The sequence below is a fragment of the Rhamphochromis longiceps genome, linkage group LG1 (assembly GCF_057381845.1).
Source record: "Rhamphochromis longiceps isolate RC_006_pf linkage group LG1, R_longiceps_female_GT1.1, whole genome shotgun sequence".
Taxonomy (NCBI): domain Eukaryota; kingdom Metazoa; phylum Chordata; class Actinopteri; order Cichliformes; family Cichlidae; genus Rhamphochromis; species Rhamphochromis longiceps.
The window spans coordinates 10,794,558-10,822,345 of NC_140557.1; the positions used below are offsets into that span (position 1 = coordinate 10,794,558).

At 37.5% G+C, this 27,788-nt stretch overlaps 1 protein-coding gene across 2 annotated transcripts; it reads left to right on the forward strand.

Annotated features, from left to right (window-relative positions):
* Positions 1-27,771, forward strand: slc6a2 (solute carrier family 6 member 2). Of its 2 annotated transcripts, XM_085428606.1 has the most exons (15): positions 1-99; positions 516-993; positions 2,088-2,219; positions 5,752-5,980; positions 12,515-12,653; positions 12,831-12,965; positions 13,582-13,685; positions 16,756-16,880; positions 17,068-17,180; positions 19,420-19,548; positions 20,195-20,294; positions 21,175-21,275; positions 24,378-24,542; positions 25,592-25,663; positions 25,947-27,771. In XM_085428606.1, exons 2-15 carry the CDS (start codon positions 696-698, stop codon positions 25,968-25,970), a joined length of 1,866 nt encoding a protein of 621 aa, XP_085284732.1. In that variant the 5' UTR covers positions 1-99; positions 516-695; the 3' UTR covers positions 25,971-27,771. The 2 variants fall into 2 exon arrangements, with proteins under 2 accessions (XP_085284732.1, XP_085284811.1); XM_085428685.1 differs by lacking the exon at positions 1-99 and having other exon boundaries at positions 133-993.
* Positions 27,772-27,788: the final 17 nt, after the last annotated feature.

Genomic DNA, 27,788 nt, shown 5'->3' on the forward strand with positions numbered 1-27,788 from the left:
GGCGAGCCTTAAAGTTCCTTCAGAATGGGCAGTCTTCCCTCAGAAGCATCTGGACAACAACAGTATCGGGTCATAGAGTCGTGTCCTTAACTTTACCAAGTATGGGGGGAAGCCTTTTATTTGCAGGACTTTAAATTGCGTTAGCAACAATGGCATTCAACCATTTATCTTTTTTTAAATTATCCTTATGATTAATGTTTTAGGTAATTGTTAAGTAGATTGTTCAGCGCACAATGCGCTCAGTGCGCGCTGTGACGTAGAGAGGATTTTACTCTGAAGTATGCTTCACTTGTCGCCTCGTATTCCTCACTATATCAGATTCCACAGGCATTTTCCTTAATGGTTTACTAATAATAGTAACTCGGATTCAGTAGGTCTGTTTCCTACAGAACGAATAACGTCGCTTTTTCCATCTTCGCAGTTCTAAGAAGTTTCCCGCTGTGCGTAACTGAAACTTTACGCACAAACACCAAATCTCTCTAAACTCTTTTTTTTTTCTTTTCCCTTCTTTTCAGCCCATGTACACGGGAGTATCACCTGTAGTGTCGGCGGAGAACACTTGCGTATCCGCTTTTTGCCGGCGGGATAGCGGTCCTTATTCAAGCGCACCGACCCAGACCGTTAACTCCACCAGAACCCGCAGGGGGCCGTGAGAGCGCCGCGCCAGCGTGTGCTTCGTACTCACTGCAGAGAAGATGAATATCCAGGTTATGCCAGAGCACAAGCTCTCATCGGTTGCCCCAATGAAACAGTGCAATGTGGAGAAAAAAGAGGTAGAACTGATTCTAGTGAAGGATCAGAACGGCGTCCAGTACACAAATTCCTCGATCATTCCCACCAATGGTTGTCGCGTAGGTCCACCCGGATCCTCCTCCGAGGACAACCGAGAAACTTGGGGCAAGAAAATAGACTTTCTCCTGTCGGTTATTGGCTTCGCGGTGGACCTGGCTAATGTCTGGAGATTTCCTTACTTGTGCTACAAAAATGGAGGGGGTGAGTATGTGGCCTCTGTTTCTAATACGAGTGTATATAAAGATGCTTATTTATTTTTTTAATTACCAGACTGATTCTGTCACTAAATAGTCGTAATGTAACGGCAAAGATAGCGGACAGCGAAAATGAACTACAAATCACCCTAGGTGCCCTTAGTAAAATTTTCTTCTGTACTGGTGTTCCTTTATTGATGAGGATGAGGATGATGATGAGACGTGTGTGTAAAGTGTGTGTAAATCTGTTTTTATTTTATTTTATTTTATTTTATTATTTATAAAAATAAATTTATGTTTATTTCCTAAGCAAATAAAGTAAATATCCTTTAATTAACTAAATGAGCTGATGACAAGACATGAAATTAATGATTTGAAACTGTCAGATAAATAATGGAAAGTGACGAAAAATTAAAGTGGCTTGTGGCTCCTCATAAATTCTGGGGACAAGATAATCAACTTAAAATATATATTTTTTCAAATGTACTTAATAGCTTTAGCCAATGTATGTAAACTGGACTTTAATGGACTATGGATTGTTTACAAAACTACCAAACACTGCATTGATGCTATACAGCAGTGAGAGAAAAAAAAGTACAGTGTGTGGTTAAATAAACAAAGGAATTTAAAACAAAGTGGTGTTTTACTTTCAACACTAATGACAACAGAGTGCTCACTAGAAGGTGCGCCCTATATGTTTGTCTGCATATGCATTCACAAAAACATGTTGTGGTCTGTGTTCACAGTGGTCACCTCTACCGCCAACCTGTCAATCATATAGGCCCTCAGCAAAATGTATTCATTACTGTGAATAATGTGTCAGTTGTGATGGACAATGTCAAGAACAATTCAATTGTGAGAGGTTGTTTCCATTTTGGTGGGTGTGCTACTGAGGCACAGCATGAAAATAGCCATGAGCCATCCCACTTCTATGTTATAGTGTGCTGCTTTTACAAGTATGTTATGGTTTGTGGCCCCTACCACTTCCTTTCTCCTTTTCTTTTTGAATATTGTGTTTTGTTTGGCACTTATTTCACTATCAGGCACCCTTGTTAGTTTTTTTTTTTTAATATTTAATTGATATTATTTCTCTCCTTCCAGGTGCCTTTTTGATTCCCTATATTCTTTTCCTGTTCATTGCCGGGATGCCATTGTTCTACATGGAGCTTGCCTTAGGCCAATATAACAGAGAAGGAGCAGCTACGGTTTGGAAAATATGCCCCGTCTTTAAAGGTGAACTGTGACACACCCAAACACAGAGACACTCTACATTTACCTGCACAGCCATGTATGTCTATATACTTCACCCTTCACTGATCTCCTAATCTGTGTACCTGCTTTGGTCATGTTGTTTTTGCTTCTGTTCAGTGTCTTGCCCTTTAATTTTGTCCATCTGTTCTTGTCCTTTCGCCCTCAGAGGTGCATAGTGTCACTTTAAACTAGTGTCTGTCACATTGGCTCTTTCATCTCTCTGTATTTTCTTTAATCCCTCACCTATTGTACTTCCAACCTTGCAGCCTTCTGCAAATCTATCTAATCTAATCTAATCTAATCTAAAATGTCAACTTTCCACGAGTGAAACAAAACCACACTAGGCCAATGTTAACAGTACGCTAAGGAAAATAGATGATTACAATTTAATCACTCATATTCGACAGAAGAACACTGAAACAACTCCAATAAAACCCAGTCTATTTTAGATTTACAGAAAAGGACAGTGACCTCACTGGAGTTTGCAGCTAGCTTAAAACCTTTAATTTATTACCACCAAAATGACAAGTGCTTTTCATATTATGTAAACCAACTGTAGACGCTCAGAATATTTAGATATTTTGTCAGAATAAGAGTGAATTGTTTTTCTCTCCTTGTATTTTTTTCCCCAAAGTCTTGCCCTCCATATTTTCGCTGGCACTGATTCCCTACTGTTATCTTTATGAGGATAACTGACTGCCAATATGTGCCAAAATCTTCAGATGCTGATTTCAACAGGTCTTTGCAAAGCAAAATTCTGCAATGGTATTACAACACAGTTAAAAAAAAATCAGCAGGAGTGCAGAAAACATGTGGATAGTTACTACCTAAAAACAAAACAGATCTACAGCGTGCAATAGAATGCTATAGTCTGAATAGCTAGTGGACACTGTTTGGCCACACATTTTCATAGATTATAGGCCTTGTACTAAAGTTTGTATGCTCTCTTTTGCAATCTAACAGTGAAAGAACCACTGTTAGGCTAAGTCCATCACTATTACCTGCATCAATAAATTATCTTCTGCATCTTCATAGCAACAACTCAGGGTAGCAACATGTTGCTACTCTGCCACATGTTATTATGTATCTTACTGTTCAGTGAGGTAGGTTGTTGCTTTCATATAATGTTTATACAAGCTACTCCATGTTCATATATTGTTGTAACTCTAGTGTCAGAAGCTTTAGAACTTTGTTTTACAATACTCATACACATGACTTACACTTGTGCTCCTGGCAGACTTTAAATATTAGTAGACTAGTGTGCACCTGATGACTTAGACCAGGGGTCCCCAATCCCAGTCCACAAGGGCCGGTGTCCCTGCAGCTTTTAGATGTGTCCTGGGTCTGGGTGCAATTCCCCCCTCCAGGGGCAAGGGTACCTAGACCCGGTTTGTAGAGTACGCTTGGGGAGTGTGATTGTGTGTACAGCGTCTCTTTATGTCTGTCTCCACGTTGGTTGAGTGTGGAGTGAGTGCATATGAGAGCATGAGGGTGGGAATGGATGTTTGTGTCTGTGTGTGCCTGTATGTCTGTGTCTATATGTCAGGTTGGGTATCAGACGCCACCTCTCTGGGGACACCTCAGGCCCTCCAAGGTTTGGAGGCCTATCTCCACCCACCACCACTTCCCCTGCCGGTGGCGGACTCCCTCAGGTGTCGGTGTGTTGGTGGTTCTTTGTGTCTCGGGGTGGGCGTCCGGGTACACACCGGCTCACTCCTTGGCGGCCGCTTGTCGGGGCCTGGGGCCTGGGGCTCGCTCGGGCCCCTTTGGAGGTGGGGTGCCCCCGGCCTCTCGGCCTGGGGCTCGGTCACTCAGGCACAGCTGGGGGCCGGCGGAGCTCACGGGCGCGTCACTGCAACTCCCCCTGACTTCTGCTCCGCGGCTGCTGGGCGAGCCCTCATCTGGGACTCTCCTCAGCTCTTACTGGAACAGTGGCGCGGCTGCCCCTCTGTTGGTCTTCCATGGTCTCTTGTGTTCTGGGGGCCTCTGGATGTCTGGAGTTTTGATCTCCTCCATACCCGCTTCACACCCTGGAGGACGGGGCTGTGGCCCCCCCACACTCCCTAGCAGATCATTACATGGAGAAACCTTTGGAATGCAAGCATGCTGATCCACACAGGTATGCACACATGGGTATTCACAGACGCGGACTAAAGCTTTCTTGGCTGCTGCCTCAAAGCACACTGTGCGCTGTCTATCTTGCGTGCTGCACAATATCATTTATTATTTAGTAAATATTGATATCTATGACTAGCTAGTTTATTGTGATGGTGCTTTGTTTTCTCTATTATTATGTTACTCTTTGTTGTTTGCTGTCTCCTCTGTTTGTTTTTTTGTTTGTTTTTTTTTTTTTCTCCATACAGGTGACCCAGGAGTTCTTTTTTTTTTTTCTCTCTCTTCCCCCCCCTTCTCACCGTCTCTTCTCCCCTTTGGTTTTCTTTCTTTCTCTCCCCCTCTTTCTCTCATTCATTCCCCCTGTCCTATTTATTAAAAAAAAAAAAAAAAAAAAAAAAAAAGATGTGTCCTTGATCCATCACAGCTGATTTAAATGGATAAATTACCTTCTCAACATGTCTTGAAGTTCTCCAGAGGCCTGGTAATGAGCTAATCATGTGATTCAGGTGTGTTGACCCAGGGTGAGATCTAAAACCTGCAGGGACACCGGCCCTCGTGGACTGAGATTGGGGACCCCTGACTTAGACAATGAAATATGTAGGAGAATAAAACTAATCAACTGAGAAGAAACCTAATCTTTTTTTAATCACGACTTATGCAACCAATAACTGTTTAAACTTCATTTGACAAAATGTACAAAAAAAGTTAGTATAAAAACTTGAAAAGTTTAACAATAAAGGAGGTATTACAACGTGTATCTTAAAAAAACGCCAGAGAAGTCCCTCTGTCTCCACTGTTAAAACAGCACCAGTCACTGCTTTTGTTGGCTTTTGTGCTAAGGCGGATTTGTTTTTTTTCCTGCGTAGAATGAGTGGGTGATGGGTTTATGGGCTTCTCTGCTTCATGCAAGGACATTACATTCCAGAGTAGGCAAAATAACCCACCCAGAATCCATGAAAATATAGTGGATATATTTGTGTGTGTGTGTGTGTGTGTGTGTGTGTGGACAGTATTTCTGTTTTCAAAATACTGGTAAATTTTCAGATATGTGTATTTACCATTTACTACAGTCCCAATGAAAAAATATAGGTGCAGGTCATGGTAATGGCGAAACGATAAAACAAAAACTTGTTCCCATGTCTGCAACCTCTAGTGCTTATTTGCCTGTGTTACCCATTGTTTGTTGATTATATCGCTTTCTCTTGAGTAATGGGTGAACTCCACCAAATTTTCCATAGTTTATTTATTATACCTCCAGCTTTATACACTTATTTTTACAAATTATCTTGAAAAAAACCACATTGGAGTGTTTTTTAAAAAGAACTTGACAACTGCATGAATTCCATATTGTGAGAATAAGCCGTAATTTCTTTCTCATTAATAACCCAATGTTCCTTAGGTGTGGGCTACACTGTGATTCTCATAGCCCTGTATGTTGGCTTCTACTACAATGTCATCATTGCTTGGTCACTCCACTACCTGTTCTCCTCCATGACTACTGAGCTGCCATGGCTCAAATGTGGGAACAGCTGGAATAGTGTGAACTGCACTGAATTCAATGGATCTCTTCCTGATAATAGCACATCATACGCCAAGAACAAGAATACACCGGCAGCAGAATACTATGAGTAAGTGATTTCTGAAATTAATTTGTCAGACAATAAACTATTTAGAGTACTGGATTTTAACAAAAATGAAAACTGGCAGATTTTTTAAATTCAAAGCAAAGGAACATCCTAGCATCTAGCTTTTTTGATGAGTGACAAAATCATTAGATTAAAAACCAGAAGCATGTCTACATCTGTTTTTTAGTAAAACTCTTATGAAAATCTGAAGGCTAAATGTATATTGAGTATATAGTGTAAATGAAATAGTAAATCAGTAAATAGTAAACGTAAAAAATGTAGTGATCTTCATCACAGTATTGTATATAAGTGGGGTTTTTTTTTAATTGATGACAGTGCTTTGACCTGCTTAAACAGGAACTTGCTGTCTTCATAAGACAGTGTTTAAATGTTTTGTTCATTCAAAACTCAAGTATTTGTTTTTTTTGTATTGTTGCTTTATTAGATGCAATTAGCCTGAGTCAGTAAACTGAATACAGTATAATAATTTACATTTTAACTATGACATACTGAAGTGAAGCATTCTAGTTTTGAAGTTGTTCTCACAATAACATTAGAATAACATATACACCTGGCTAAAATAACCCAAGTAATACTTCTAGAGGGAAACTACCAGTTATGGAAACAGAAGTAGAAGACTTCAAAATTGTCCAGCTATAAATGTTTTCACTGTAAAAGGCTTAAACATAAAAAGTTGAAATGCACTCTTTGAAGTGAATGAAAACACTCCATCTGTTTATACTTCAAAGACAGCCAGTTCTTCCCCAGCTTCTGTGAAGACTGACTGTGCAGTCCAGAGGAAGTCTGTGAAATGATTTGGACAATACAAGGGACACATGCTAAGCATGACGCACAGAATACATTGACAGTGCACCACAGCCAATGAGCTTTTCAAGATTTTTCACTCCCATTCGGCTGAGCATGTATGTTTATTTAATCAGTATATATAGTTATCTTTCAAACTTCAGGAACCCTTAAACTTGATTTGTTTTAGGTACCAAATACTTTTTATTTAACACAAAGAGGTCAGTATTCACATGCAGGCTCTAACCTTTTGGATTACGTCAGATCCTCAAAGAAGTGATGCAATATTACTTAAAGCATAGACAGGATCCATAAAACCACATCTCAGAATATATATTCCTCATGTATTATTGAGCTTCATTCACAGACAACAATGGGGTACTTTAAGACAGATCTCGCACTGCAGGGGACAATAAATCCTCCTGCTTACAGCTAGCTTTGAACACAGGAGCAATGCCAAAGCACAGCATGAGGAAGGCCAACTGAGTCAACAGTTCTCTTGCTTCACCTTTTGAGCTTAGTTTGTAACACGAAGTTAGTGTGTATCAAAGTTCAACAGTAAAACAAACTGTAAAATATAATGCCTTCAAAAAACGGGTTGTACTTTACATGGTTTACCAACCTAAGTGCCAAATACAGCATTTCAGTGCAGTACATTATAGGCAGAAGACAGCAAGCGTGTACACATATTGTCAACCAATTAAACTGATATGACAAATATTTTAGGAAGTAGCTGTCAGTTGATTATTCTTTGGTGTAGGGTCTAATGATCCTATACCAGCTTGTTTATTGGTTGTTTTCAACCAAAATTACTTGATACAGCCTTTGTACCCTCAGAGTAACACTAAAATATCTGACAAAGACCTAAAAAGTGTTTAATAATAACTCATTTGAGGTTTTTCACCTCACTGTTACCTTTCCTGCAAACATCTGATGGGATTTTATTATAGCATAAAATAATGATTTCTAACTATTGTTAATTTTGAATAAAATTCAATGGAATTTTATTCAATGGAAGTTTATTCCACTGAATTCTTCTAGAACCAAGTCTTTCCATTTGACAGCTATCTTGCCAATGGCTCAAATCAGATTGTGGACACAATTAAACTATCTGGCTTATGAGATCATTGAACCAAGACCATGTGATTCATGTTATGTTACTAAAGCAAAAAAAGGAGAAAAGAAAGTATACTTGCGTACATTCTTAGTATGTTAAAAAATAGAGCTAGGTTTCTGTAACTACATAAGTGAAAATGTGGTGAACCTCTATTGCATCAGTCGATCAACAAGAATTTCCTCTTTTGGCTTTTGATTGGCTCTTTATAGATAGAGGTGAGACAACCAATTCTGTTGCATGGATTGCAGTTTTCTCATAGATTTGTATTATTTTGAATGATGTCCCTGATGATGTCCTTTTTAAAAAAAAATCTTTTTCCACTTCTTTTATATCAAGTCAGTTGAGAGGAAGAGCTTTTACATTACATATACAGCAAACATACACTATGGCTGACCTGGCCTTATATAGGTGATATCAAAGTAAATTTTAAATCATGTAAAAGGGTTTAGCTTGGAAGACGTCAGCTGCAGGAGTCACGTAAGGACAGCCAAAAACATGATCTCTGCCAAAAAATCTGACCTGGGGAAAAGAGATTTGCTGGGCATTCCTCTGTGATTAATATGATAACTTTTACAGTATCAGATCAAAGAAACCTTCCAAACGTTAAATACCCAGATCACTGAATCATTTCAATTACCATAAAACATAGTATCTTTGCTGTCTCATTGCTTAAAGCCATACATGTCAAAAAACCACCGGCTTTCACTTAATATTTAGTCTAATAGTTTGCTTCAAAGTACTTTTGAAATGGCTAAACTGCTTTGGGAAACCTTACACAATTCTAAATTGTATTTCTGTAATTTCTTAATAAAATAATATAATGACTAGGCTTTGTTTACAAAAAACAAACTTGTAAGAAATATAAAACTCTTTTCCATCTGGTCTGTGCTGTAATTTGGTTTTTTAAGCTTTCAGTAATATTACAGTATGATTCCTCTTATAACAACAATTTCCGGTCTCTACCAACTCCTGAAACAAATATCTGACACATTAGATGTGATTCTATACTTTTTTGCTAGCTATATAATACTAACTAATATTTTTTTAAGTCAGCAACACTAACTCCTTTCATTATCGTACACAATATCTATTCTCTACGGATCTAGCCTGAAAGCAATCACATCTGATGTTATGTCAAGGATAACTAGACTTGATAAATAGCTCTCATTTGAACTAAAATATCTAATTTCACAGACACTTGAAGAAACTGCCTTTGCTTCTGCCGCACACATGAATTTAACATTTGTTGAAATAATTGTTCCAATCACATGTAATTTATTAAATAAAGCAGATTAAAATTACATAGAGGTGTAACTTGACACTCAGGACTTTGGTCCTGAGTTTTACATGTGCTTTTTCAAATTTTTTAAGCAACTTGAAAACCAGGCTGAATGTAAAGTAGTGTGCTAGCTTCAAATATACAGAGATGAGTAATGGTAACAGTGAGTGTTGGGATAGCAGAACAACTGGCTTAGTGAGTGACGATTAGATTAAATGTGTTTAGAGTAACTCGGCCAAAGGGGCCTGGATTTATGTTATAGTGCGCATGTACTGGCAGTGCTTTAGCAATGCTATCAGATGAGCAAGGAGGCTCTGGGGCATTACAGCATAACACTAAGACGAGGCCTACAGGCCAGAGCAGAGACTCTCAGCTCCTCTCCTCAAATAAACTGATGTCTTCACACGAGCATCTTCTTCCCCAAAGACCATATAGCTTTGAATACATTATCTGAAAAAGATCAGCAAATGTCTGTCTCTGAACAGTCTTCAGTTTGCATGTCCTTGAGGATACTTGTGTCGGGCTGTTGTGTAAGCAACCTGAATATCAGATCCAAATCCAGTTCCACTGCTTATCAGCCCATAACATTGCATGCCAATTGAATTTTATCTTTCTTGAGGAAAGTCTTAGGGCAAATGTGAAAGGAACAAAAGTGCTTTTAAATGTTTAACTGCACGATAATGATATCCAATTAAAATCAAACCAACTCCCAGTACTTATCAGCTCTGGAGCAACATCTAACAATTTATAATATCATGACCTGGCTTGTTTTTGGGTTGTTGCCCATCACAAGCGCTCATTGGGACAGGCTGATCTCTTGGGGTCCATGGATGCAGAATCCTAAATTGATGCTTTGGAAAGCATTTTTCATGCATTCCAACAACCGCCTCCTTTCACAGTGCTTTTGAGTAGATCTAAACATTTTATTATTATCCATCCATCCATCCATTCTCTTCCGCTTATCCTTTTCAGGGTCGCGGGGGGCGCTGGAGCCTATCCCAGCTGTCATAGGGCGAGAGGCAGGGTACACCCTGGACAGGTCGCCAGTCTGTCGCAGGGCTAACACATAGGGACAGACAACCATTCGCACTCACATTCACTCGCACATTCACACCTAGTGGCAATTTGGATTATCCAATTAACCTATCCCCACAAGTTGCATGTCTTTGGACGGTGGGAGGAAGCCGGAGTACCCGGAGAGAACCCACGCAAACACGGGGAGAACATGCAAACTCCACACAGAAAGACCCCGGCCTGATGGTGGAATTGAACTCAGGACCTTCTTGCTGTGCGGCAACAGTGCTAACCACCGTGCCACCGTGCTGCCCATTTTATTATTATTATTTTATAATTATTATTATTATTATTACTATTATTTTAAATAAATTCCAGATGTTGCAACCACACCTAAAAACAGCAAAACCAGCATTTCATTTATCTGTTATCTTAATCTAAAGAGAAAATCATACTATTTTCTATACTCTTCAGCCAAACTGTAGATATTTCTTAGTAATAGTAATGAATAACTGTATAAAAACAGATATTCATTATGTCTGTGTTGGTTCTCATTCATTCAGGTCATGGTAGTCTAAGGAGCTTGGAAGAAAGCGACTGGACTTCTTTACCTAAAGATCTTTAAAAAAAATTCACTCACTTTCTTTTCAAGCTCCTTAGAAGACATTCATAATCAATCCAACATTATGTGGCACTTTGAAACTTTTAAAAGTAAAAATTTCTATTTGGTTAACAATAAAAGAAAGATCTCATGAGTTTATCCATCTATGACCAGTGTGTAGTCTTATAATCTTTGCCCAAAATTAATTTGATCATCAAGAAAAGTCACTGTAAAGATTCAGAAGAAAATGCACTCATGAAGACATTGTTATCTCATTTAATTCCTCTATAACTTAAATTTGCCAATTTTGTATTGCTTCTAAATGTGTTATGAAAGAAAAGTGATTTTTTGATGTGCTGGAAGACATACTAATATTTTAGGATGACATATTAAGTAACCTGAAAGATGAACTTTTCACCATACAATATGTGTACAGGTTTTTCTAAGCATTGGACGCTGTGAACTTCCTTCCCATTACTCTAGAGCAAACATTCAAAGAATGGCCTAGCAGATGAAAACAATATTTACTGTAGATAGGGAAGGAAGAGATACCATTTGTCTGTCTTTGTTTCATTATGTCATAACACTGCACTTGAATCTTTGAACCACGACCTTTAATCTTACAGTAGCATTTTGCTTGAGGAATAGCCTTATAAAAGTAGAACAATGCCATAGGTCTTTATTGACAGTTTCAAAGCATTTGTGTGCAGTTGGGTGACAAAGGAAAGCAGTTAATTCACTTCGAAAGCCTGGAAGCTAGATGCGTTTTCATCCAATTTCAAACAACTTTCATCCCTTAAATTTACTGTCAGAGCCGGGCAGGCCGAAGTGTTTGAGGTGTGGACCCAAAAGCAGACACTGGAGAGAAAAACTAAGTATAACAAAAAGCAAGCTGTTTTTTAATGCTGATATCAAAACAAAAAACAAGGCAAAGAGAGCTTAGAAAAAATTAAACTAAAACCTAAACTGGGATAAACTAGGTTTAACAATGAAAACCATGACAAGAAAACATTAACATTAAACTGAACAGAAGCATAAAATAATCCTGGGACCTGATGTGACATGATCTAAGGCGAACAGACGAAACAACGCTGAACAGAGGGAGACAGAGGACTTAAATACACAGAAGGGTAATGAGGGAAGTGGAAACACCTGGGAAAACGCAGCTGACACAAATGAATCTGAATCAAAAATACAAAATAAACTCAAAATGCTGGGACACAGATCAAGCCCCCTTACATTTACAAGCCAACAATGTTAAGTGACAAACTAAGGAAACCATCAGCTACTAGTTGGAAATGTTGGGACACATTTGTCCCACAAGTTGTTTTTACCCAGGACACTTGTTAACTTACTATTTTTAAGACTACCCGAACTGTTGTAGAAAATGAATGAGCTTATTCATCAAAAAGCATGTCTGGTAAGATATAGCTTCAGTGTAAAATAAATACATAAATGAATTTAAGATGCTTTATCTGTGACAACCTATGCTAAAAGCAGTGTTACACGACAGTTTAAATTGATATATAGCACTTGTTTTTTGTATAATTTTTAATAGATATATGATTTATGGCTTTGTTATTTACCAACAATGCTGTGTAATTCTTCAAAAATAGCTTGTGAAATACTAAAAATTGTTTGAATGGAAGTATACACTGCATGAAAAGGGCAAGATAAACCCTCTTGGTGTCATGATATAATGCTATTTATCATCTTTTGCAGACGGGGTGTGTTGAATCTTCATGAAAGTAGTGGTATCGAGGACCTGGGCTGGCCTCGCTGGCAGTTGGTTTTGTGCCTGGTCGTGGTAGTCTTCATCCTGTACTTCAGCCTGTGGAAAGGTGTCAAGTCGTCCGGCAAGGTACAGCCATGGATCAACAAACAGTTTTCTTAGTTTTTTCTCAATCGTTTTATACCAAGTGGGATGATTGTTCATATCCACAGTTCATTGTATTGCACGTTTTCACTGAAAAAACGGTTCACTGAAAAAAAAGGAAAGTATGATTTCCTTTTTGTTTTCTGTTTGTTCCCTACTCAGGTGGTGTACATTACAGCTACAATGCCCTATGTGGTCCTTTTTGTGCTGCTGATCCGAGGCATAACTTTAGATGGGTCTATGGATGGCATCAAAGCTTACCTCTCTATTGACTTCAAGCGACTAAAAACTTTAGAGGTCAGAGACAGACTATGAAATTCCCTGTTTCAGTGCTATGCAGATTTACACTTTTGTGCTTTTTTCAGATGCTGAGTTGTTATTGAGTTGTTGTTAGGAGTTAGGTCATGAAACCCTCAGGTGCATTACTTAACCTGCTGCTGCAAAAAAACAGTCATGTCAGTGTCTAAGTCGATTTACACAGCCCACTTTCTGAGTTACTGTTATGTAGTGGGTGGAGTATGTCATGCTTAGGGTTAAATGCTAAATTTCATTAGTGCCTCCCAGACTGAATGAATGTACAGTATATGAATGAATGTGCTCTATACACACAATCTTGAGACACAGTCTTCCACTGTCTGAGCTCATGTGTGTGTGTAAGGGTTGATATTCATGTTTTGCAAAACATTTGCACAACATCCATAAATAATATACCTGACATGTTTTGTAAAATAGAGCCTGGTGTTCCTGGCTGATTAAAAAAAGGTGCAGGTAGACAATGATTTGTTTTCTCAAAGATGATATTCAGGGAAGTAATGAAAGTTAGTGTATTCACGTCAGCCTATGGCTGTGTGGCATTTTAGGTGGGAACCCTCTCTTTAGGAATTGATACATTTTCTTGTTACTTTTGGCATAGGTGTGGACTGATGCTGCAACACAGATATTCTACTCGCTGGGTGCAGGATTTGGTGTGCTCATTGCATTTTCTAGTTACAACAAATTTGACAACAACTGTTACAGGTAAAAGTTTGCATTATATTTGTGATAATCTGAAATAAGCCCACTGCAAAATTTATCCTGCTGCTTTTAAGCTGCCCTGTTTTTTCAGCTTTTAATTGGATTATGCTGCAGAGGTGATCTTAATCTGTCTAACTTACCCCAATGAACAGGTGTTAGCAGAGCAGATAAAGTACAGGCCAGGAAGAGCTGCCAAATAATAGCCAAAGGCTGTATGTTCACCGGTCTGTTTAAATGCTGCTTTTCCTCAGGAAACGTAGGAAATGTGGTTGGAGACTTGACTAATCTTTTCCACATAATTAGGTTGCAGTTGTCCTCTTACAGGGAAATGTTGTTGGCAAAACACTTTGAGTTTGACCTATGGTATATATATGTATATATATGTATATACATATATACATATATGTATATACATATAGATATATATGTATATACATATATATATATATATGTATATACATATATATATGTATATATATATATGTACATATATATATGAGACGCCCTCTAGGATGGTAGAGAATGTGTGTGTGTGTGTGTGTGTGTGTGTGTGTGTGTGTGTGTGTGTGTGTGTGTGTGTGTGTGTAGAGTGAGAAAGAGAGAAAGTTGTCTGCTTTGTGCAACAGGCAGACAACGCTTGCTTAAAAATAGCTTAAATAAGTGAATATTATTATTAACTGCTTATATTGTCAAATAAGTAGATAATAAATAATAGTCATAACAGAGGCCTCCAAGCTAAATCTTAACTACACTCTGATATATGCATTATGGAACCTGCTGTCCTGTCCTCTCTCATTTATTCACGTTTGCTAAACCCCAAACTTCCTCCTCTCATGTCCCATTTAGAAATGTGAGTGGACTGCTGGCAGGTGGAATTTGCATTATGCCCTTAGTGGCAAATGAGCAGATTTGAACTATTTGAAAGGCAGCAGCCTGGAAGAACAAGCAAAGTTGGAAAGAGTTTTGTTTGAATACCAACAGAGACAGAACACCAGCTAAATAGTGAAAATAATGATAATTAAATAATGAAATAAAAGTCCTACTAATTAAAACTTAGCCTAATAATTTTCAATTAACAAATGGAAAAGGAAGTTATTATGACAAAGAAAAACAGCTTAAAATAACAGGAAGTCTAATATCAAAACACACCAGATTCCAGTTAAAATCTAATCATGTTTGTGTAATCATTAAACTATTAATAAACTATGTTAATTCGTCTTATTAAATGAAAATTGTAGGGGATCACATACAGAGACCTGTTTAACGAGACAGATGTAAATGATTTCCCCGGGATTGTGATAAGAGAGGACCCAAATGCGGGCACTGACTTTGATGAGATGAGTGAGCTTTTCTTTATAAGTAGAGATACTACAGACAAAAGTGGAGGTGTTGAGGACAGGAACTAAGAAATAACCTAAACTGGAAAAACCTAACAAATGAAACTGAAGCCAAAACTCACAGGATGACATGCAGAGGAACACAGGGAGACTCAGGGAGACAACACAGACAAACCAGCAACAAGCACGAGAAAACACAGGGCTTACATAGTCACAGGAGATATCAGGCAATGGGGGACAGGAGGGGAACAAAGCTTGGAGAAATCAGTGCTGACAAGACAAAGAAGCAAAGCAGAATACACTAACATGAGACACAGACCTTCAAATTAAAACAGGAAGCATACAGAGACAGCCTGGAGGAAGAAAGAGAACATGAAGAAGCACATGACGGGATAAGGAAACAGAACACAAGGAGTGGGAACACGGCACCAGAACTAACATCACAATGTAAACACAGATACACAGAGGGCAAGTACACGAGGGGAACCTACTGAATACACAGGGAACTAAACAGAGAATACAGCACAGGTGTCGAACTCCAGGCCTCGAGAGCCGGTGTCCTGCTAGTTTTAGATGTGTCCTTGATCCAACACAGCTGATTTAAATGCCTAAATTACCTCCTCAACATGTCTTGAAGTTCTCCAGAGGCCTGGTAATAAACTAATCATTTGATTCAGGTATGGTAAATGTATAGCGCTTTACTAGTCCCTAAGGACCCCAAAGCGCTTTACACAATCAGTCACCCACCCATTCAGACACTGGTGACGGCAAGCTACATTGTAGCCACAGCTGCCCTGGGGCGCACTGACAGAGGCGAGGCTGCCGAATACTGGCGCCACCGGGCCCTCTGACCACCACCAGTAGGCAACGGGTGAAGTGTCTTGCCCAAGGACACAACAACCGAGACTGTCCGAGCCAGGGCTCGAACCGGCAACCTTCCGACTACAAGACGAACTGCCAACTCTTGAGCCACAATCGCCCAATGTTCACCCAGGGTGATATCTAAAACCTGCAACCTAAACTAGAACACTGGACACTATGGAATAAACTAAGATTAACAAAAATAACCTGAAACATTAATCATAATGCAAAATCACAAAGACACAAACAACTCAAAACGCTGGGTCGAGAGACCCAGGATCCTGACATTAAATACATTTACAGAAGTGAAATGAATACAAATAATTGAATAAAAATACATTTTTCACAGCCTATAAACTAAAAATAAATGTCGAAAGGGGTGGTGTTAGGGGGTAGAAATTTTTTTGTTGTTGAGATGAGTCACTCACTAAACCAATAAAGATGTCAAGGTCAAGTTGGATTTGTTCTTTTGGTCTAACAGCAGCAAGTTAGTGACCAAGCACCATAATCGCCTTTCCAACCACCTACTAGAAGCAAGGGACAAAAGTTTCTCATTATTTATTATATGTAAATCAATCCATGAAACATTTGAAAGATAACAAGTAACATTCGGCTTCATTTTAGCTTTGCCTTCTTGACCCAGTACAAACTGTGATGCAGATTACCATAAAAGAGAAGCACTTATATTAGCAGTGATTTAACAATGTTTGATGCCATAGAATGTGAACGAATGATACTAGCTCATTGGAACTATTGTGTACTATAAAGATCGAAAAGGTCGGATAGTTGGCACTTTTAAAAATAGAAGGTATACCGAAAAAAAGAAAACTGTTCCTTCTTAACTTTTTATTTTTGCATGTGCTTTCTTAATCTAGGGATGCTCTCTTGACCAGCACTGTGAACTGCGTTACCAGTTTCTTCTCAGGGTTTGCCATCTTCTCTGTGCTCGGATATATGGCTAAAAAACATGGGGTGAAAGTAGAAAATGTGGCAACAGAGGGTAAGTTTTCACATAGCAGCAAAAGCATTCGTAAGACTGACATCACTCACTAACCTATGTTGCTGTAATGCATTTTATATGTGATTTTTAACTTTGGAACGATTGATACAGTATTCGATCATCTGTACTTAATACTGAATACACATAGATACATACAGGAACGCTGAATTGTTCATTGTATATACAGGTGCAGGTCTGGTGTTTATAATCTACCCTGAAGCAATTTCAACACTTCCGGGCTCAACATTTTGGGCCATTGTGTTCTTCATCATGTTGCTGACTTTAGGCATTGACAGTGCAGTAAGTACTACAGACTATTACAGCAGCTCCTTAAACTAAACTCATATCCTTACAACTGAAAGTGGACCGCTTATTTATAAACAGTTATTTTCCAATTATCTCTATATTTTATATATAAATATATAATTACTCACACACACTGTTGGGGAGTAACGGAATACATGTACCGCCATTACGTATTTAAAATACAAAATATGAGTAACTGTATTCTGTTACAGTTACCATTTAAAAAGGTGGTATTCATAATATAGTTACTTTGCTGAAATAAAGGGATTACATGGCGGTCTTTTCCTGTTTCATATGTTAGACTATGCCCTCTCTATTTTTGGTTTCAACGCCCAGACAAAACACGCATTAAGAGGCTCTATTGCCTGTGTCTCAATCTCACGGCCCATGTCACCTCTACTTGCAGCCCGCATAATGACGTGAAGAAATATTATTAAAAATTATTGTTCAAAAAATTATTTAATATGAAGGCAATAGGCAGAGTGTTTACAATCATAGCTCTAAAGAATGTAGCCTCATGGGCAGTGTAGTCCAGTTGTAAGTAAGCTATTAAGACTGGACTGTACACTGTGTTCGTGTTTTCTTCCGAAACAATAAGTTCCTTTGGAGCAGCCTTTCAACGCTTCTCTCTGTCTCTCGTTAGCAAAGTTGACCCAGACAACAAACTAAAGCTAGTTTTCGGCTACGAGCCCGACACGAACCCGATGTATTAGCCAGAGGTCCCTTTATTACGGTTCGGAGCCGCGGACCTGTTTTATATACGTGCGGAATAGTTTTCTATAGATCGCTGCAAAAAGTGCAGCCTTACCTAATGTCCACCCTACTGTTACTCATTTTATATTAAGATTTAAAAATCTAGTTGTTAAGTAATCCAAGGTATTCAGAATACGTTACTCTCATTGAGTAACGTAACGGAATACGTTACAAAATACATTTTGGGGCATGTATTCTGTAATCTGTAGTGGAATACATTTTAAAAGTAACCTTCCCAACACTGCTCACACATTATGCAAGTGGAAAATAAATATGTTAAGTTGTAAAAATATATAAAAGCCCAAAGACAAAAATAAGGCAGCAGTTGTGTGGTGAATGTTACAGCTGAAATACATTATTATGTATGCACAACAAGAAATAATTTTATTAAGAGAGAAAAAAGTGTAAATAATAATGTGCACTCCGAGAAAAATGTGTTACTGTGGTTCACAAATGATGCAACAAAAGTAGACACCTCCAAGCACAGTTGTAAATGCAGCAAAAAGAGACATTGAGGAGCAATAGAGCTCTACTCACACCATACTCAGAGGTCACATATGGCCAAGTTCCTTTAGCACTGTCTACACAAAAGTGTCCACAATGGTTTGACCTTAATGTGTACACAATTCTCTTTCAGTGTGACATGTCGTATGTTGCTTGGCAGTATTGTCGACTTGACAGTTAAGTTAACATTGTCAAGTTAAACTACAACAACAGGATAGATAAGATAGATAGATAAAAAATTAACTTATCGATCCAATCACTTATTGCATAGAACAGATTGGGGTGTGTAATAAAAATATTAAACAGTATAACGGTATTTATTTCATTAGACTCTTTATTGGCACAAAACATGAAAAATGTTGGTACATTTAAACAAAAGGAAACTAGCATAATGTATGTGTGGCTTCAGGTGTCATCAAATGATTAGCGAACAACATGCCAGTAAAAGAACAGAAATATAATAATAATAATAAAATGAATGAATAAAATAAACAGATAATTGACAACTACAAACATAAATATTAATAGAAATATTGTTACACTATAACCAAATGAATTTTTGCATGAAAAAGCTCTTATATCATAAGTCATCTAGACTGTCAGTCATGCCAAATACCTAAAGTTTGTATTTTGGATATTATTAACATATTTAAAGATGATCTGCATCCCTGTATCCCACTCTAATCTTAGGACAGAGTAATAACTATTTCACAATTATTATTATTTCATAAAATATTGTACAGATTTGAGGATTTCCAATTATTTTATAATATACCATATCTATCGCCATTTTGTGTGATATGTAGATATTTCACTAAGGTTTTTCTCCTCTGAAGCCACCTCTTGTAGCTAAAACACTGCCATAACAGTATTGACTGAAATTGCAAAGTTGCAGTTGTATGATTGCCATTGGAGTTCACTTATGGCTCAGATTCAGTTCTGAGTGTCTTGTGTCTTTTTGTGTGTCCCCTCCCAGATGGGTGGCATGGAGGCAGTCATCACAGGCCTGTCAGATGACTTTAAGATTCTCAAAAGAAACCGAAAGCTTTTCACCTTCGCTACAGCTTTTGGAACCTTCCTGTTTGCTCTGCTCTGCGTTACCAACGTCAGTATGACTGGATGTTTATCTGCTTATTTACTTATTCATGAATATCTAATTAGTAAATATTGTTTTAAATATTTTACTTTTGTAATATACTTTTGCTTTGTAAAACACAGCTGACATTTAAAATGCAAGGGACTCAGTCTCATGACTTGATGCCATCACGAAACAAACTCTTTCAAAGAAAAAGACCAGCTCTGATAACAAATCATAATTTAATTAAAGCCAATATTCAGTTTTCATTCACATGGTATCACCAGCAAGGTAAAATTCATGCTGACTGTGGAAATATAAACTTTGGAGACAGGATGAAATTGTGTTAGTGAATCACATGGTTTATTCCCTTTATCAGATCAGTAAAATTATTAGTAAAGTGAATGATGCCTTTCTTTTGGCGTATCCTTGAGAAAGGAAACAGACCAAATCAAAGATTTACTTACGTCAAATGTGCATGGCATATCATCCTGAGATGCCAACTCCACAAACTCAATTTTAAATAATCTTTTAGAACAAAATTTGTATATGACGTCTATTAGTTTGTTTACGTTGAGAGAGACTTGTTGGTTGATTTCACCAGCTGCATTATCTTCAAAGTAAAACAGTTATATATGGCACACACACTAAATGATGGTTCTTTCCTGCTTTGTAGGGTGGAATGTATGTCCTGACCTTGTTAGATAGGCATGCAGCAGGGACTTCAATACTCTTTGGTGTGTTGATCGAGGCCATTGGAGTGTCGTGGTTTTATGGTAGGTATGCCCATGGTGTTCTTTATTATTTAATATTCTGTTAAGTTATTTATCTGTATATCTGTATATGTATCTATATTATACAGATAGGTATCCAATTAAAGTGAGAGGATGAACATTTATCCCATTAAAATCCTGTTAGGATTTTACTGGTATGGAATTGGTCCACTTGTCTCCTTTGAGGGAAAGATCTCTGCAAATCAGTGCAAAACTTAGTTGTTCTCTGTCCTGTGAACCTGAATTGGATTAGCAGAAGAAAATGGATAGATAAGACAGAAATTTAAATGGTGGAAAAAAGCAGACAGTCTGTCATAGGTTAAGCAAGGGAAGACCAACAAGCAGAAAATTAAGTTTAGTGATGAGTTTTGCCTTAGTGGAACACATATCCAGTTTGCATTTGTTTGTATTTTGCACTATTGCAGCACAGGGATGAACAAGATAACATACTTGACTTAAAAGTGTCATTAAGAGAGTTGTACAGAGGCAGAGAGAGAGAGAGAGAGAAAAGTGAATAAACCAAGTCCAAGACAGAATACTTTTTGGCACATCACACCTATCTAATCTTTTAAGTCATCTGTAGACAAGCAAAACTGGATAGATATAGATAGATTAAAATATCTAGGAGGCAGAAAGAAATGTTGATAACAACATGGTCATTTCTTTGAAATAATGATATGAATAAGATGCTTGATGGGTTATGTCAGGTTTAGATTATCTCAGGTCACTCATGAAAAATAATAGTGGACTATGAGGGTGTAAACCATGTTGCATTTTCTCCTTGAGAAAATGCAACATGAGACTACATGCTTGGCACAAAGAGCTGGCTGAAGCCTACACTGATTAGTAACCATAGCTGTTTAACTTTTTATGCTCGCCCCAGGTGTGGATCGCTTCAGTGAAGATATTGAGCGAATGATGGGCTTCAAGCCAGGACTCTACTGGAGGCTGTGCTGGAAATATGTCAGCCCTGCTTTTCTGTTGGTGAGAGCGGCAACAACAAGAAAGATTGTAGTCCGATACTCTGGGACAGGCATAGTATCTGAGCTCAGACCAAGACACAAACTCAGCAAGGCCAGATAAAACTAAAATGTTTCAAGAATCAGTGACTGGATTTCTTGGAATTATTATTTACTTTATGTATTTATTTATTTAATTTATTTGAATATCTTGCATTCTTAATGTTTGAAAGCTGCATTGAGGTCCAGTTCAATTCAATTTAATTAAATTCAGTTTTATTTATTTAGATGGCCTGTATTTGTATAGCGCTTTTACTAGTCCCTAAGGACCCCAAAGCGCTTTACACAACCAGTCATCCACCCATTCACACACACATTCACACACTGGTGATGGCAAGCTACATTGTAGCTACAGCTGCCCTGGGGCGCACTGACAGAGGCGAGGCTGCCATATAGCACCAAAGCACAACAATAGCTGCCTCAAGGTGCTTTATATTGCTAGGTAAAGACCCTACGATAATCCAGCAGGTCCATTTCATTCCAGCATTAAGTTTCCTTCTCAGTGATACAGTACTGGTTAGCTCATGCAAGATGTAACATGAGAAATAATAAAAAACAGAGAAAGAATAGAGAACTTAAAAAAAACAAAAACATTTACTACACCAGAGAGAGCACATATGCACATAAGCACAGAAGGAGGGTGGGATAAGAACCTTAGCGTGCCTCCTGGCGAGTTCCTCACTGGCAGGTGGATTTAGCAGTGCGCTATTCCACGTGCATTAGAGGAAGCGCATTGCTCGATTCACTGTTATGCAAAAGTGGGTGTAGACAGCCATGTGCTTCCTTTAATATATATGCGTGGTGGTTTGCAGAAATTAGTAAAATTACATATTGTAATGAATAATAACAAGTTACCATTGTTTATGTATACATTTTCGTATACAGGGAATTCCCCGGGTTACATGCTTTTGTACACCAACAGAATACATATCCTTCCTGAAAACTAAAAAGTTTAATTTGTTAGTAAGCTAGGAGATAAGTAATATGGCAGCGATATGGCAGTGAATTCAGTGTTTACTTTTTAAGTCAGTGAATACACTTAAGTGTCCATGTGTTTCTCTGTGTGAAGTAATAATTTGTTCTGGACTATAACTTAGATTTACAGGCAAAAATGTCTTACAAGGCAACAAACTCTTGTGGCCATTAGAAGCATTGCTGTTTTTTTTACAGCCAACTTCATTAAAGAATCTGAATGCATTCATTCATTCACAAGACTTGGGAAAATACTGTCTCAATGAATGCTGAAAGAATTTAGGATCAATCACATGCCTTCCTCTCATATATTAGTACACGAGAGATGGAGAACAGTTTATTGAAGCATAAACAGTTAAACAGATTAAATTAGTTTCATAAATATCATTTTTCAATCATGTTCTGCATATATTTTGCGGTGTGTGGTTTCATAGAAGTGTGTTGCTTGTTAGGGATAAGAATTGATAAGGAGTTAGTGATTCCAATTCTATTATCAATGTCTTATTGCTTTAATTCCTTACTGATTTTCTTTTTGTTTTTCACTGGGTTGTTATTGGCTCTGTTGGTGTCACCACCATCACTAGGCAACATTTCAAAGGCATTCCATTAATGCAAATTAATTGCCTATTGTGTGGGCAAATGTTTGTGCATGTGGGAGAACTTTACTGTTTTTACTGTAATCAGTATTGGGGTTGTTACTCAAAAAAAGTTATTTATTACACAAATTACAAATTTGTGTAATATGTGTAATATGTGTAATGGAGTATTTTGCATAATTAATTTGAGGAGAAAGTAATTCATTATATTACTTGTTACATTACTTTTGCATTTCTCTGTCTTAAATTACAATTTAACAATGTAAATCTATGGGCTATAGTCCCATACACCAACACAAATCTCTATCCTAATGACACATACAGTATATGATCTTTATCGTAGTATTGAGATATGACCACAAACCCAACAACACAAAGCAAAGATGGACACAAAGAGACTTTAAAGTGATCGCTGCAGTGATTCTACTTTAGAAACATGGACAGGTATAAGTGGAGGCTGCAGCCTGATTGCTCATCTGTTTGCTACCTTTTGAAATTTTGGGTCTGGCTGCTGGGCTGCCAGCTTTGAGCACTCAGCTTTAACATCAGTCTGGGTTTTTGGCTAGCTTAGCATTAGCACAGTGTCTGTGCAGATGGTTGCAAAAAGCTAGGGTTAACAACATAATGCAGTTGTTTCTGTCCTGGTTTTCACTTTACCATCGTGCTCTCGTCCTTTTAAAAGTAATGGTCATATCCACACTCTACACTCCACAAGAAATGAAATCAGCTGATTGTAGCAGTGCAAGTGCTAAGTGGAAATGAAAAGGGGAATCAACAGGCAAGCAATTTAACAATTTTGAAGAACTGATCAGATCAATTCTCAATTCCCATCCCTATTGGTGATTTAAATGTAGTACTCAGTTTCTGATCATCTAATTATGCTTCTCACTGGTTCTCTAAATTGTCTAGAAACCTTTAATTTTACCATACCTAAATTATTAAAACACAAACGAAATCATAGACCCCTTGTATAGCTTTTTGCTTTTATGAACATGAGCACAATTCTATAATGAGCAACAACCTGCAATATGTACCAAAAATCTTCATGGTTACACCTGCAATTAAAGACCAGATGCATTTTATATCCGTTTTAATTCTTCCTTATCTAAAACCTCCTCAGTTTCAGGTTAGTTTTAATTAGTCTCAATTAATAGTTCTAGTTGTATTTGCAATCTCCCTACTGCAAACTGCACAAGAACCTTACACATCCTCCCCAAAACACTCTCCCGCCAAGCTGTAACCCTGTGTAAAAACATTAGTCAGCAGTTACATGTTAAGCTCCTTCAACTCCCCATTCACCTGGCTGAGCTTTTATTTCACTCTTCTGTTTACATTCCTGCCTTTTATTCTTTTCCTTTTTTTTGCCTTTGTTGCCTGTTTTACAATTCTATGCATGTTTTATTTCAGACATTAAGACCATTATCACTCCAAATAGATCTTACCTTTATATTGTGTCTATTATTCTCTTTTTCTTCTCTTTTCTGTTCTATTTTCAACAGTTTGTGGTAATAGCCAGTCTGACATCATCAGACCTGAGCTATGATAACTACGTCTTCCCTGAATGGGCCAACCAAATCGGCTGGGGTGTGGCATTGTCCTCCATGCTGATGGTTCCTTCTTATGCGATGTATAAGTTCTGCAGTCTATCAGGAACCTTCCGAGAGGTTTGTATCAGGATATGTTCAGCACACAACGTTTAAAAGTAACTGTATTAATTTCGTGACTCATCCAAGTGACTTCTTCAGTTTGTCTCTCCCACTGAAAACACAATTTCCAGATAAACAGGTTCAACTTTCTTGAATTTCCTTACCTGGATGATTAAGTGTGTATCAAGACATATATATATATTGACTAAGGTTTTCAGCAGGCTGATCATTGAAAAGAAGCAAATATAAAAGACGTTTTCACTGTAGGAAGCACTTTGTTAGAAACATTTTAAAACAAAAATCTAATTTATCTATATTCTTTGATGGATATTTTCTCATGGGTCTCATCTGTCACTGGAAAAAAAAACATTCTTTCTGATCATTTGCTAGTCCAATATTTCACCATGGACTTCAATCTCGCACCCAAAGCAAACATCATTTTTTGCTTAGATTAACCTGTTTTTGATTTGAAGGATCATCGCTCAGAATTATTATTTCTTTTTTAGTGCAAAGAGCAACTAGAAGTATAAATAAGTAGTTGGTGAAAAAAGCATCACTCTTCATACGTATACAATACACATAAAATAGAGCATCAAACACAGTGAAAATTAATCTTACATAAGAGTAGCTAGATTCAGTCACTTCCATTGGTGTACACTAATGCTGTGTGAATTTGCTTTTGTTAAACTCTTGAGACCTATATTGAACACTTAGCAGTTAACTATTGTTAACGCCACTCCATTGTAACAATTCCTTCATCCTTCTGGCATTTCCCATTGATCCTCAGTGATAAATATTATTCTCAGGTTTCTCAGGGCATGTGCTGAAAACTATTATGATGCCTATTCATTTTTCCTCATGATAAAGTATTTTGCATGTTCTTTAGAAGAACTCATTCAAAAAATCTATCTATCTATCTATCTATCTATCTATCTATCTATCTATCTATCTATCTATCTATCTATCTATCTATCTATCTATCTATCTATCTATCTATCTGTGTGTGTGTACTTAATAGAGGACATGCTTCTGTTAGAACTGATTTGTCGTAATTACTTGTTTTGCAGAGGATAGCTTACTGCATCACTCCAGAACATGAACATCACATGGTTGCTGAAGGAAAAGTCCGGCAGTTCAAAGTAAGGCTCACATTTTTTTGTTTAAATATGAACTGGCTAAATGGCTGTAATTAATTTGGATTTGAACACAGGTGTGTCTACTAACTATTGACTATTGACTATTGTCTCAAAGTGTGCATGAGAGGCAAACAAAATGTATGGTAGACTTACAAATGTAATGTAATGTCATTTTACTGAACAGAGAACAATATCAAAATATAATAAGGTACTTTTAGCATGTTGATAAAACAGACCCTTGTGAGTAAGCAATGAAGTATGGATGAGTATATCTATTGTGTTACAGCTCAGACACTGGTTGGCCATCTGATCACAAATACAGTACCCAGAATGCTATCATCCATCCTCACATCTGGTGTCTGAAGTTCCTGTGTGCCACCTGTGGTCAGACAGACAAGAAGAACAGTAGGCTCCAACCTCTCTCAGCAGCCTCCCTCTTCTCTCTGCATTTACCACCCAAGGCCTTTGTTGTCAACAGTGGCTTCAAGCATTTTGATTCAAGAGCCTGCCTGCTAACATTTGGAAATCATTCTACAGCTTCCACTACCAAGGGAGGATCACACTGTGGGAAAAATTTACAGTTATTTGCTCATGATTTTTATACACCTTAGTTTTCATTTTGTACACTTTTCATTATCTCTTGGAAGGTATAAAACTTAAAACAGAAGCAATCCCATTTCCCTGTATACTACTAAACAGGGGACTAAAAATGTTATAACTTTGAAACTTGTTTTAAAGATTCTTTATTATTGCGTTGTTATTGGAAGAAAGTCTTTATTCTTACCATTCTGTGTGCACAGTGACTTATCAATGTCAGTGCCTTATCAAGCAAGACACTCTATGTTTCTTACAGTTCACAGACAAAGAAATAAAATACACTGTGTCGACTCAGGAACCCACTACAATCCAACCGCTTTGTGGATGGCAATCTCCTAGTCCTTTGACACAAATTTCAAAGAGCTGGGAGTCAACAGTGCATCAAGGTCAAGCTCTTTATCAAATGAAAAACCAAGAAGAAACAATCCTTTTGTGTCACACTGTGTTATAGTAAAGGGAATAATGCATGTATTACTCCAAAGCTTCAAAGAACAGTGGCAGGCTTCGTTCAGCTCTTACGCTTTCAGAAGCATAAGGAAAACTTATAATTAAATCTTAGCCTCAAAGAATGGCTAATTTATAACCTGGTTAGTCTCTGGCTGCTCACTTAAGGTGCAGGGGAAAAAATTCACCAAAACAAATGGCGTAACTGTTACAAACAGCTTTGTATTTGTGTTGTGTGACTTTTATCTTCCATTTTTTTGTCTGTTTAGTGCTTCTAAAGAATCTCTGTGGCTTTTCCTTCAAGGAGACAATGAGAGAAAGGACAGTGAGAGCATGTGTGTGTGTGTGTGTGTGTGTGTGTGTGTGTGTGTGTGTGTGTGTGTGTGTGTGTGTGTGTGTGTGTGTGTGTGTGTGAGGGTGTGTGTGTGTGAGTTGTGTATTGGGATTATGTTGCAAACCATGCTATATGCTGTTAGCGCACATTACACAGAATACAACAATCAAATGCCTCGTTTTCTTGTGCTGTATATTAATGATTATGTTATTTGATTATAACACTTATATTTTCATTTGAAACACGACTTGTAGTGTTCCTGTTTTCATCATCATAGAAGTGCCAACAATTTGTATTAGTGATATTTTTTATCTTCTCCTGTTTTTTGTTTTTTTTTTGTTTGTTTTTTTTATTGGGATGAAGTTGAAGGAGTCTAACCTTGAATCATAACAGAAAAAGGAATAAAGCCACAAAGAAAAAAACAAATATATGTGGAATATATAAGAAGATATAGAAATATATGAATATATTCTTTTGTTATAGCTAATATTGTATTTATCAACTTGTTTATAGCAAACCGTGAATGTAAAGTATTTTAAACGTAACTGTCCATAGTCATAATATAGTGTTTGATGTATAGCTAAGAAAAAAAATTATATTCCATGTAACCTTGGGCTACTTTGTCACATATGAATGTGAAAAAAAACCCACCCTGGCTTTACTGGACTACGTTTAGAGTAATGCTATGTACAACACCAATGTCCTATTGATCGTGAGTGACAAATGTCTATGAAGAATTCTGAAGTATCAACA

Bases quoted from the DNA above. Each gene is read 5' to 3' on its own strand.
- slc6a2 (XM_085428606.1), top strand. From the start codon at position 696: ATGAATATCCAGGTTATGCCAGAGCACAAGCTCTCATCGGTTGCCCCA. The intron at 2,220-5,751 runs GTGAACTGTGAC...AATGTTCCTTAG, and splicing joins AATATGCCCCGTCTTTAAAG to GTGTGGGCTACACTGTGATT. The intron at 5,981-12,514 runs GTAAGTGATTTC...CATCTTTTGCAG, and splicing joins CCGGCAGCAGAATACTATGA to ACGGGGTGTGTTGAATCTTC.